Source organism: Coturnix japonica, chromosome 5 (assembly GCF_054131305.1).
Source record: "Coturnix japonica strain WE chromosome 5, WE-NBRP24, whole genome shotgun sequence".
Taxonomy (NCBI): domain Eukaryota; kingdom Metazoa; phylum Chordata; class Aves; order Galliformes; family Phasianidae; genus Coturnix; species Coturnix japonica.
This window is the reverse complement of record NC_140667.1, coordinates 10,795,344-10,808,277: the sequence shown is the minus strand read 5'-3', so window position 1 is coordinate 10,808,277 and position 12,934 is coordinate 10,795,344. Positions and strand designations below refer to the sequence as shown.

Here is a 12,934-nt window from a genome sequence, read left to right as displayed (position 1 = left end):
AATGGAACTGTAACCCTGATATCACTTTCAGACTCAAGAAATTCAGCTACCAAACGGACAGCACTCATACTCAGTATACAAAGTAGTGAGTACTAACATGTTATACTAACAACTGTTACACTGTGGCTTGTGTGCAAGAACCTGCTGACATGGCGCTTTGCAGCAAGAAGTTTGGAAAGCAAGCTCTTAGCACAAGTCAGTTCTTGCCCAGGCCGAAAGCAAAGAACGATGCCAAGCAGCATTAGTTCTTTATTTCTAGCCCTGCATAACATGGCAGAGCACAGGCAGTGGGGTAGGAAGCTGCTTATAGGGATGCTGCTGGTGGCCCATGGCTCTGTACTGCAGCACAAAAGGGTTCCTGTACCCATTTTGCTACGTGAGGGATGTGACTCATGCTCTGCTTCCAGCCTCTGCCTCCTTCACCACTTACACCTCTTCAGGTCTCAGCTAGTCCATGCAGAATGGTTCTCTACCACCTGGATCACCTCCCTCCTTCGGTGCTCTCGCTGGGGTCTGCTACTGCAGATACAAGTCACATCAGCCTGCACAGAAGCATGGCCTGTACTGGAGAAATGCCACCAGCCCCTTGCACAGATGTGCTCACGATGGCCGATAGCAGGCATGCCCACAAGGAGGCCCATGCACCAACCTCCAAGGGACAGACGGGTTTGGTGACCCATTACACCCTGCTGACAGCTAGGGGCAGCCCAAGATGTTTATACTAAGCAGGTGTTAGTGTCAGCCAGGTGCTGCAGGGAAGCAGAAGGGTGAATTCTGCCTCCAGAGCACATGAGCACTTTACAACTGGTGCCAGAAAGACAGCTGCCTGCTGCAAGGCAAGGCTGAAAGCAGCCAAGCAAAGTGCCTTGGCCAACCACTGCTGTCTTTTCCAAACGCTGTGCTACCATACAAAGCTGGGGAGAGCAAGAAGCCGTCCTCTGCTCCTACCCTGCTTGAAGTGCAGAACCCAGGAAGCACCCAACTGGCACCAGTTCTAAACACAGCTCTCAGCTCCTCCCTGGTGCTTCAAGGCATCTCATCTGAGCTCATAACAATCCCACACGGTCTGGGGCGAAGGCAAAGTGCCCGGGGCACCGCTGAGGACAGGCTCAGGCTGGTTTGCTACCCAACCAAAACTTGGGGGCCAGCAGTGGGTTTCGGTGCTAATTAAGCAAACATGTGTTGACAACAGTGTGCAGAGAACTCTTTACCTAAAGGACAAATCCCTGGGTGTGAAAATAAGTAAGGCCTCGTGCAATCACAGCTGCTGCCTTTGGCACCCCACAGCCCATTGGCTGCCAACCTGGAGGGCACAGCACCCACCTCTGTTTCCTCTCTGCCTGTTCATTGGCACTGCCTGGGGATACCTGCACAAGATTCTTCCCACAGAGGCCAACAGATGGCCTTTAACCACCTCAGGACCTCTTCAAACAACACTCAGCTCCAGGAAACAACGTGTGGGCTCACAGCTACTTCACAGAGGTTTGCCTCGCACTCACGTTGAAATCACTGGCCCAGCTATTGCCATTATGGTCTGCAGCACAGTGGTGGTTCACCCAGAGATGTAAACCAAGCATGTCCCCTCCCGCTTTACTGTCCCCTGTGATCCTCCCGGAGCCACCATTGGCAGTGAGCTCTGGACACAGCCATCAAAACGGTTTGTCGAGACCATCAAATAATAATTTACTGTGATTCAATCTGTGGCTTTGTACAGTTGCCGGGGTTGGAGGAGGCCAAAGGAGGAGAGGATGGGGAAAGAACCAAAAGTCGTCTGCTGCCGGCCTGGGTGATGTGCGAGATAGTCCTTGGAGGGGCTGGCACTCCTCCCGTCCTCTTCTCTCCCTCCCCCTCCGCTCCTCCCCTGAATCCATTTGTTTCTTCCTTTGCATCACCTCTATCCTTGTGCTCTGCACAGCGGACACCTCTCCAAGTCAGGGTCCAGTCAGGGTCCAGTCAGCTGAAACAAGAGGGAGAAGACCTGTTAGCACCCACTGGCTCTCAGAACCACTTGTCGCCACTGCCAACCCTCACGCTTTGGGACAACCCTGCATTTGCCTCCTGGGGCTGCACTGCCCTAAGAAAAAGGCTGTACAATGCTGTATGGCAGGAGCCCCAGCAACAAAATGCACGCCTTCTGGTCTCAAACCTCTCCTGCCCACATGGGGGAATCTGCCACAGTCATAGAAGCATCACAGGATGCCAGTGCATCTCTGTGTGTATTTACATCTCCTCTTCTGCCCCTCTAGGAATCACCCACAGCCGGTAGAAAAAGACAAGGGCAACCCGCTCTATTAGCAGAGAACATGCTATAGAGAACCTCCTTCCCATGGCCAGCCCCTGTTTTGAAGAGGATGTTGCTGCTGGCCACCCTCGTGGTGATGGGGACCGGCTCCTGGCAGTCTCTGCACGGGGGCTCAGCCCAGCCCGTGTCCCCACGTGCTGTCAGCTGTGAGCCAGAGCAGGAAATGAGCCCCACGCTCACATCCCCATCCGGAGGAAACGCCACGGAACATCTGGATGTCCTGAACATCTGGAAGTCTCCCTCTGCAGCGATAAGCACTCTAGGCACAGCGCAGCCCCACGGCCCCCGGCTGGCCGGCCTGGGGGAGCATAGGGGTGGAGTGCTCAGCCCATAGGAAGCAAACGCTGCCAGTGCCGCTTGTTTTGAGAACTCTGCTACGCTCGTGGCCTTTTGCCTCCAAAAGCAGTGAAAGCAAAACAGCTGCCCACCTCCTCGCTCAGTGGGATGCTCACAGTCTGTGGAACACAGGCTGTCACTCTAGGACTCCAGCAGTTGTGTGAAGGGACAAGGAGTTAGATGGGGTTATTTGAGATACTCCCCAAATGACATCACCTCAAGGACAATGGCTGTGCAGGCTTTTCTCACAGTCCCTGGCCCTAGGACACAGCCCTTGGGTGTCCCTTATACATCACTCCGGTGCACTCAGCCCTGACTGCCCCATCTCCTCCTTTCCAAAGGAGTGACTGTGCAGACAGACGTCTCCTCAATGTGGAAGCCAACCATATGGGCATTCTCAACATTGCATCAGTTTCAAATATCCCAGGGGATATATCTGACAGGAAGACTCTTCTATTGAACAGAGGGCTTTCACAGTCACATGTATCTGCTTTGGAGCTGTAGGACAGCACAGTTGATGCAGTAGGAGGCAATGTGCTCACAGCTCATCCTCTGAGCTTCTCTAAGGCCAGGCTGGTGCACGTGGTGAGCTGCACACCTGGAGCACCAGCATCACTCCTCTGCAGCATGGGAAGGAGCTTCCCTGGGGACGGCATGACAAAACATGCATTTCTTTCAGTGTTCTGCAGGATTTTGTTCCGCTGAATGAGGGGAAAAAATAATAATAATAAAAAAATCCCTTCCTCCCACACATTTCCTCAGGAAAGTGGGAAAACCTGCCTTACCTTCTGTTTGGACACGAGATACTATTTCAGTCCCCGTTTTAATTAAGAAATAACCATCGCCAAAGTTGTTTTTGAGGCATGTTTGCAGACGAGCACCCCCACCCTGCTTTCCATACAGCCCATCTCCTGCTTCCAAAACTCACCACAGTCACGATATCACACATTTACAGTTCATGCAGCCAGGGCCACTCTCATCTGGTGGGTTCAGCTTGCGCAGTTTATGCTGACGGATCTCCCGCACTAAGGTATAGAAGGCATCTTCAACGCCCTGCAAGAAACACACAGCGCTTTGCTCCAAGCAGGGCAGGGCAGCGGGGAGAAGAGATGGCTGTGCCAATCCGTGAGGAGCCCCAGCAATGCCTCCATGCTGCATGGACCAACAGCAGCCTGGGGCTGGGCTGGGGATCGTGCCACGTGGATTTATCTCCCAGTGCCATAACTGAACTCGGGCCATCAATCACAGCCTGCATTCAAGGCAAAGCTGCAGCCAGCTCAGAGCTGGGCTTTCTGGCAGCTTCATTCCCAGCATCCTAACAGTGGTAAATCAGTGCCCGTGCTGGCTTGCTCTAATTCATGTTCCCTTCCCAGCTTGCTGCCATGCCAGAGCTGTCAGAGAGACTTACAGCACGCTGGGTAATGAGCAGCTGGAGCGCTGCTTGTCTGGCAGCCCAGCACACAGTCAGCATGGCACTCCCACCTCTGTCCATCAGGGAAGCCGTGGCTCATCAGTCTCCCCCCCATCCTGAGGCTGGGCAACATTCCCCACTCCCAGGCCCTAAGGCCCTCATGTCTCTCCTCCTACCTGTCTGGTTTTGGCCGACGTTTCTATGTAGGGGATCCCGTAACTCCGGGCCAGGTCCTGCGCTTGCCGGGTCTCCACTGTCCGTGCTGGCAGGTCACATTTATTTCCCACCAGCACCATGGGAACATCATCTGAGTCTTTCACCCTCTTGATCTGCTCCCTGCCAGAGGAGGAGATGCCAAAGTGAGGGGAAGAAGGGCACCAGCACAGAGGAAAGGTCACTTCTTCCCCACGAGCTGCTGTGCTACGACATGCCCGGTGCAGGGCTTCCAGAAGCACGTGTGCAACCACGGCTCGTAAGCAAGAGAACTCCAAAATAGCCAGGGCACCTTTGGAAAAGAAAGCTAAACATACTTCTGCCCTTTCAATGCAGCTGTTTGCTATATTCAGCTTGCAGTTATGGCAGTCTGCATGAAGGCAGCCTCCTAGCGTGGCCCAAGCCAAACAAAGGAGAACGCTCCAGCAGCTACCTGTGCACTATGACCATCTGAGACCAAGTGAGCCCCCGAGTGGGTGAAAGTCACCAGGAAAACACCTGCAAGCAGAGTCTGCTGAGCTGACAGAGCAGCGTTTGGCAGCTGCAGCCTTTCCTGCAGATGCACAGATGCTATTTGCTTCGTTTCAGCTTAGTTCAGTTCACTCAAAGTTGAGAAACCAACTGGGAACCGAAGAAGTAGTAACGGTTCTCCATTCCAACCTGATTTGGAAGGAGGTGGGAGAGGATGAGATCTACTGCTTCTATAATCTTAAGGCCATTATGACCACAAACAATGCACTCTGTTCCCCCATGGCAGATAATAACTTCCTTTGTTTAATACATCACTTAACTTGGGACACAAAACAGCTTTTTTTGCTTATGTAACCAAAACAATTACTGGGGTTTTATTTAACCAATCCATGCACTTTCTTGTTTAAGATTCTGCTTTCTACATTTTACTTCAATTCCAATTTCCATCCTGAAGCAGCTGGATAGTGTCAAAAAAAACCAAAAACGCCCCAACAACAAAAAAACATTCCACAATCATCTCTTTTTAATACAGTAGGACACAGAAATGAGGTCTGAATATATGTTGGCTATGCCATAAAGCCACTTAGATGTTCGATGTAACATCCTGACCGGCAGACCCCGGCACTAAATTTAGTGCACACTGCTACACTTAGCTGAAAAGAGATACCTCCTAATGGCTCCGAACCAGCCAGAGTGAGTTGTTCTCTGGGGAAAATTATTCTAAAAGTGCAAATGCAAAGAGCACATGTGGAACGAGATTAAAGCTGGTGATTTACATCATGATTAAAACCGGGGCTTGAAATCGAGCCATCTTCTTGAGTGATTCACAGGCACCAGCCCCAGCACAAGGCAGTGGGATGAATGCTACCAAATCCCTCAGGTGCTTCAGGAAAATCCCATCCTTTGTCCTACAGTTCAGCTCGAACAAGCCAAATTAGTCCAAGGCACGCAGTTACCGTGCCAAACACGCCTGTCAGCTCTGAGTAAGGCAGGGCTGTGTCTGTGCTGGAAGCTGCAGGATGCCTTGAGAGCTGTGATCGCTGCTGCCCATCAACCTCCGGATGAGATCCCTGTTCCCCACTTCCAGCACCGGGCAGGGCTGGCTCAGGTGGCAGGGAAGCAGGCACTGGCGGAAGCTGCAGTGAGTCATTTCCTACACTGCTCTCAACCCCTCGGGCTGGCTCCAGGCACGTGTCAAGGCAGGACTGGAATAGCGGGGGCTGCTGCAATCAGGGCTGGGCTGGGCAGGGCTCAGGGTGATCAGTGGGGTGAAATGGGATGCCACATGCCAGTGGAGTCTCTCTGGCAAGCTTTAATGATGGGGCACGCAGTCCCTCAGAAGGCAGGGGAAGCAGTAGCCCAGAGGCACATTTTCATATAGCTCCTCAGAGCAAGCAGGTTGATGCCTGCAAGCCACCCCACACATCCTTTGCAGAGCAGAAGTTGCTGAGATCAATTTCAGTAGCAAAGCAATTCCATTAATTAGAGAGGGAAGGGAGGGGGTCGTAAAGGATCATCTCTCCCTTTAGTCACCATAAACACTTAAACATTACATTACCGAGTCCCCGGGGACCACAAGCAATCCCTTTGGATGGCTTTTATTGGAGTCACTGACATCAGCCGTCTGCCGGGCCTGTTCCCCGGGGGGCAGCTGCTCACACTAATTGTCTGTGTGGGCAGCATTGATCGAAGAGTGAAGGCGGGGGGGAGCAGCAGAGATGCTCACCTGTACTGGTGGATGTCCTCAAAGGACTTGGTGTTGTTAATGGCAAAGACGCACAGGAATCCTTCCCCTGTTCTCATGTACTGGTCTCGCATGGCACTGTACTCCTCTTGCCCCGCCGTATCCAGGATGTCCAGCAAACAGGTCTCTCCATCGATGACGACTTGCTTTCTGTAGGAATCCTGCCAAGGGACAGAGAGAGAGAAGGTCAGCCAGGAGGCCTGATGCAGGGTGATCCTGCTACAAGCCAGCAGTGCTGCTGGGTGCTGGGAAGGCTTTCGGCACTTGGTCCTACAGCTCTGGGCACTGCATCCCATTCCGAGGGGCTGGAAGAAGGCACACACAAAGGGAGGCTGCTGGCAACCATCAGAGTGATCTGTGGGCCGGAAGGTGCTTAAGACCACCTGGAATTGCAGCATCCCTGACATGGAGTGGGCACTGGGGGCAGTCACAACCAGAGAGGGGGCAAACTGGGCGTGTTGGTGAACGTCTTGCTGTTGTTTGAACACGAAAAAAAACAAAGCAGGCTGCAAGGAGGATGTTTCCAACAGCCAGTCTGTGCCCAGAGGGGCTCTGGGAAGGGTGAGGAGCACCCTGGCAGGTCTTTGAAGCTGTGCGTTTCCCTGCAGTGAGATGATTATAACTTATTGCATGCATGAAGAGGCCTGGAAAGCACCGAGTGCTCTCCCAGGGTCTTCCCCAAAGGTCTCCCAAACACAGCTCTCAACAGCCAGACATCAGCTACAACATGGTCACTCCAACTCCCAGCCAGAGAACAAAGCTGAAACCAAAGGTATGAAAAATACACAGGTGTGCTGTGACAGAGCAGTGACAATGTTATCAAATGAGTTTTGCCCCTAACAAATAGCCCCAAAGACGACAACAGACATGGCAAAAGGCACTAACAGACTGGCAGCAGTGTGGGAAGGGAGCACAGATTCTGCCCTTTGTTCACTGCCACATAAACAGCAGCCTCCAGGACTCATTAAAGCCTTTCTCCTCCTTGCAGAAAGCACCCTGAGATAAGCCAAGACAGGATCTGCTCCACCTCGACCTTCTCAGCAGTCTATTACCCCATCCTTTGCCACCGTGCTTCTATCTACACAGGAAGCCCTAGCAGCTCTGGGATTGGGCAGCTCTCCATGCAATCCTCATTACCCTGTCTGTAATTAAGTGATCTCTCCACCACCATTTGCAGCCACCTCCCTGGTGCAAGGCAGTGCTGCAGAGGGCAGACCGTGCGTGTCTGTCTGCTATGCACATCCGCCACTACTCCCTCCCCTCCCTACACTCCAGCTCGCATCCAGAGGACGAGTGTCTCAGCACACATGTTCACATGTAATTGCCAAGTCCCTGCTTATGGGAGGTCTCACAGCCAGACAGCACATGTAGAGAAGTGACCCCACACTGTCCTGAGGATGCTGGCACCTCACTCCCCCTGCTGGGCTCGAGATCTCACAGATCCTTTTCCAGCAGATTAATTTGAATGGGCACAGTGTTAAAAGGCGAGCCAGAGACTGCAGGTGTTGGGACAGGACACTGGGGACAGAACGGTCTGACACGACTACAGGTGAAGAACACAGGAGGGAAGATGAGAGAGGAAGGAGGCAGCTGGCTTCTTAAGCAAGGTGCGACACTGAGACTCAGGAGCCTTAAAATAAACTCCAGGCTCTGCTTGGACTCTCTAGGTGACCTTGCCAAATGACGTAATAGCAAGTGCCTTTAAGCGCCTTTCTTCTTCCCATCTGTAGGATAATAAGACCACTTCAGCCCTTCTACCCAGACTTGCTTCGCTTGTTTATTTAAGTGGTGAGCTCTTCAGGGTGGGGACTGCACATACAACACTTACCAGAATAGATTTCTGACCCCAGAGGGGACCTTTTAGGCATTATGATAATAATAACAACTGCAGTAACCACAGCTGTATTTATACACATCTGGTAGAGACTGCTCCAGGACTGCAGGCAGGGAGGTTATTGTCTGAGAGGCGTGACAGAGCTGCGAGTTGCATTCCCAGGGGAACCTACTCCTTGCACAGAGCAGGGCAGGAGTGGCCAGGAGCCGTACTGAGAGCACAGCACCTCCCGGAACGAGGAATAAGTCACGCAGCGGGTAATTAGCATCACTCCAGCAGTGATGGAACAGCAAAAGCAGCTTGATAATTGACTGTGTTTTTAAAAGGTAAAGAGAAAAATCTTTGTTGCTTCTGTTTGTAACGTGGAAAACTGGATTCTGAATGCTGAACCTCTTCTACACAGCCTACAGAAGCATGAGCTGCTGTGGAAATGCCAAGTCACAGCTTGAGCCAGTGACTGAGCACCTGGTGGGAAGGCAGAGCCAACCCAGGGGAGATCAGGTGTCTGCAATGTACCTGAGTGATTGGAAGGGGGGCAGCCAGGATCCACCCCTTCCCAGACCTCTTTTAAGGGCTGGCAGTGGAAGTAAGGGGATCTTGCTGGAGATCCCTGTGTACCTGAGGCTTTTTGAAGGTAAGCAGCTTCTTTCCTTTATTTCTGTGTTATTGGTTGTTACATTTGAACAAGTGCTTACTTGAGGTAGCCTAGGGCCTTGCTACTCAGTTGTTATTGTTGTGCTTCCCACCATGTTACAGTGTTACACAGGCACTTGGCTGATTCTCCAGGTGGGCATGGGACATGGCAGGTCCCTGCTGTCTCAAAAGATCCATCCCTCACTCCTTGCAATGGAGGGTATGAGAACCAACCTTGTCAGCACAGCCTCTTTTCTCTGCTTCCTGTTGGAGGATGAACTTATCATGCTCTAGAGGAGGGCAGAGATTTGCAGCTCAAGGGAAACTACAGACAAGCACTCCCTGTTCTCCTTTCCCTGAGCTATTTCATGAGGCCTGCAAGCCCTAGGGAAGAACCACAGCACTGGTCTTCCTGCTGTAGAGCAAATCCATAACCAAGTGTTAGGTAGCCTAAAGAAAATCCATGAGAGGAATATCCCCAATTAAGTTCAGTCCTGAGACCAACCCAAGCACACTTAGGCTTGCAGCAGAGTGCAAAAGAGCAATAACAAAACGTGTAGATGGAACTGCTTACCTCTATTGTGGGGTCGTACTCATCAACAAAATGGTTCTGAATGAGCTGTATTGTCAAAGCACTCTTCCCGACACCTCCAGCTCCCACTACCACCAGCTTGTACTCGGTCATCTTCCAGCTGACCCCAGCTCAGGGCCTCCCGGAGCACCACCACCTGAGGGGAGAAATACAGCCACCATGTTAGGAGAGTGAGAAGCACGAACCAGTGGCTGGGAAAGGCAGAAAGATGGGCATCCATGTACTTTAAACACGAGTTTGCTCTAGCTTTGAAATTTCTTCCTGTGAGGCATTCTGCTCCAGTACTGCCTTGACCTCCCAGCCCAAGCTCACAGATATACCCTGCTGCTAAATGGTGAGACAGAGGTGGTGGGATGACCCAAAGGTCAAGGGCTTTTTTTTGTATGTTCCTCCTTCAGTACACTGACTACCCTGGAAAACAGAGACAATTATATTTATATAACTCTGTCGCCCTGTGTTGTGCCTCCAGAATGCACTGCCTCTTATGATCCCATTCTCTAGGGTCTCAAATGTGAAATGACCTCACCTAAACCATGAAGCTTGCTATAAAATTACAGCAAAGAGCTGCAGCATCCAGAGCTGTTTCACCCAATATCCTCCACACTGGCAAAGGTTACTTCAAAACAGGGGAAGAACTGAATACAGAACTGTGCCCAGTGGGTAACTCTGACTCTCTACAGTCCTTCAGACTGCCAGTCTGGATGCATCCTGCGTGACATGATGCATGGGAATATATAAGAGATGGAAGTGGTAGGTAAGGAAACCAAAGAGAAGGCTGCGTAAATGAGAAGTAAACCTTTAAATTTCAGCTCCTCTTCTACTGAGAAAGAGGAACTTCAACTTGGAGCTTGCGAGAGGATGATTACAAAACCCTGAAGGCTTGAACAGAAATCCCCCTGAACTTACCAACCATTACAAAGAGATCTATCTTGCAAATTCAAATTGAGAGAGAAACAAAAAGCTATAACTGCTCTGGGAAAGGCTGTGAAGAGCAGGGATCCTAGCAGCTCAAAACTCAGCAGAGAGATTTTAAGAAGGTGTATTTAAAAACATTAAGGCTGAAGGGTGGTTCCTGGCCATCTCTAGTCATGCTGCTGGTAAAGCAAATAACCAGGAAGGGGCACTGCCTTTTGAGCAGCACACGAGCATTCAGAAGAGGCTGCATGCTCAGCTCGGAGCCCTGGGAGCTCAGTATTTCACATCAGATGATGCCTAGTAGCGTGATAATGCTGGCAGGAGCTGCTGCATCTCCTGGAAGATGAGCTTTGTTTAGGCGGTTGGTACATGGTATTCCTGCAATGGGCACTCTGCATCCAGCCCGTGTCTGCAGCTACTGAATTTGCTAATGCAGCAAAGATTTAATCTAAAGTAGGGCAGAACTTTCTGACTTCAATCCCCATCTGACTGCAACCTTAAACCACTCAGACAGTTCAATCACCCGCCTGGGCTGGGGCAGTCAGATACAGCCACTGCCTGTCAAAGCCCTTTTCTCAGCTGCTATCTCAGTGTCAGGAAGACAAAGAAAGATCATGTCCTTTCCAGCACTCAGGATCTTGGGGAAAAGCAACGAAATGGCTGCAAAAGAGCAAGCAGAGCACAAACAGGGGAGACCTCTGGTCCCACACTGATGCCCTTCTCTGCTGCTAGTGAAGCTGGGGAGAAAATAAAGTGCAAAAAATGAGATACCTCAGGTCCATGACTTCCCAGAGAAGTTTCATGGAGCTCTGTTCTTGAGGCCAGGGAAGAGATTTGTCAGGAGCCATACGGCATCATGTGGCAGAGGGTCAGGCTCTAAAAGCTAAGAGAGGTTTCCAGCTTAAGAGTTCTCTTATCCCCTTTTTTTTTTTTTTCTTTTTTTTCCTGGGAGCAGCTCCCAGGTAGTTTTGCTGAAGAGCAAGTCTGAAAGTCAGCTCACCACGCAACAGATACCCCAGCAGTCACAGCCTTCTTCCTTGTGTGTTGTGCAAGTGGATGGGACAACTGAAACTGCAGATGTAACTGCTGTGATCTCTAACTACAGTGGGAAGTTCTGTCCTTCTGAAAGTGCCTGGCTTCAACTTATCTGCAGGGAGGTTTTCTAGTGAATTAGAGATCAAGGCAGCACTGAACAAGCTGACCTGTGTGCATGTAGTACAAAACAAAGTATATGAACATGAGCTCTGCAGCTTTAGCATTCACTGACTCCCACCACACCCAGAGGATGCTGGCAGTGATGAGATTGCTGTTGGAGAGATGGTAGCAGACATCCTCAGTCATCCCACACTACTGTTGGATGTGCCGGATGGGGATGTGCAGCCTGGCCATTGCTGTGAAAGCTTTTTCTGATGTGAGAATTTGCAGAGGAGGAAAAACGAGTTTGCATTTCTCAGCAGCTGAAGTAGAGCCCAAACAGAACTGACCAAAAAATAACAGAGGAAAACACAAAAGAATAGCTTCCCAGTCCCACACTAAGCAAGAACAGTGGTCTGCATGACTAACCAGGTTGCTCCCTGGTGTTTTACCCTCCTAACCAAACGAACCACCTCTGTGGTGCCCAGCATCGTTCCCAGCAGCCAGATCCCCCTAAAGCTGTGCCAGGCAGTCCAACAAAAGGCTCAGCAGGATGCCACTGCCAGGAGCCGTTCAGCAGTGTCTGGGAACAGGAGGGCTGGGGTCTGAGTGCCAAGTCAACAGCCCTAGCATGGAGCTGGAGCTGCTGCTGTATTTCCTGACCTCGTGGATTTTCTTCCATAGAGAGAGGGCTCCTGGCTCCCATTCAAAGCTGTCTAGGAAAGCTGAGTGCTTCCGCCTGGCAGCACAGCTGCTCCCAGCCCAGTAGCCCATGAGACCTCCCCCGACGTTGTGGATTTCCCAGGCAGCAGGAGCCACACAGCTTCAGGAAACAAGAACCATCTGCCAGCCTCACAGGGGAAGCAGGGAGAGCAAGCGCCTTACCCCAGCCTGGCTCCCAGCAGGCAATCACGTCCCATCTCTGCGAGCATGAGGGGATGGAGACCGTGCTGCAGGCAGATGGCACAGCCCTGTAACTCCTGTGCTGTGTGTGCCAGGCAGCACCCAGCTTTGGCTTCAGGAGCAATGACCGAGGTGCTTGGTGCAAGCTCTCCCAGTGAAGAGACTGAGCAGCACTTTCAGACCTAAAGCCTAGAGGCTATGAATGCTCCTTAGGATCCAAGCTAAGTCTCAGCTTTTCTGCAGAGAACAACCTGATGTCCTGCACAGCCCCTGTTCTCAAGCAGGAAGCTGTATCAGCAGAAGGAGAGGTAGTTCAGGGGACCTGACTCTGATGATTACAGCTGAATTCAGTGCAAAGCTGGGACAGCACAGAGAAATCTCCAGAAAGTCACCTGACACAAGCAGAGATGAGTGCAGCTAAGTCTCTTGAATTCCTCATGACATCT

The 12,934-nt window shown here is 51.3% G+C and overlaps 1 protein-coding gene across 2 annotated transcripts in view; it reads right to left on the bottom strand.

The window, feature by feature from the left end:
* Positions 1-1,658: 1,658 nt before the first annotated feature.
* HRAS (HRas proto-oncogene, GTPase) overlaps positions 1,659-12,934 on the bottom strand; it is a 30,214-nt gene continuing 18,938 nt past the window's right edge. For both annotated transcript variants that reach the window (XM_085548366.1, XM_085548367.1), the window contains 5 exons: positions 9,519-9,672; positions 6,460-6,638; positions 4,226-4,385; positions 3,567-3,691; positions 1,659-1,957 (listed from right to left, as the gene is read on the bottom strand). In XM_085548366.1, coding sequence (XP_085404492.1) covers positions 3,572-3,691; positions 4,226-4,385; positions 6,460-6,638; positions 9,519-9,629 — 570 coding nt within the window. In that variant the 5' untranslated portion in view covers positions 9,630-9,672 and the 3' untranslated portion in view covers positions 1,659-1,957; positions 3,567-3,571. The remainder of the gene's footprint in view (positions 1,958-3,566; positions 3,692-4,225; positions 4,386-6,459; positions 6,639-9,518; positions 9,673-12,934) is intronic.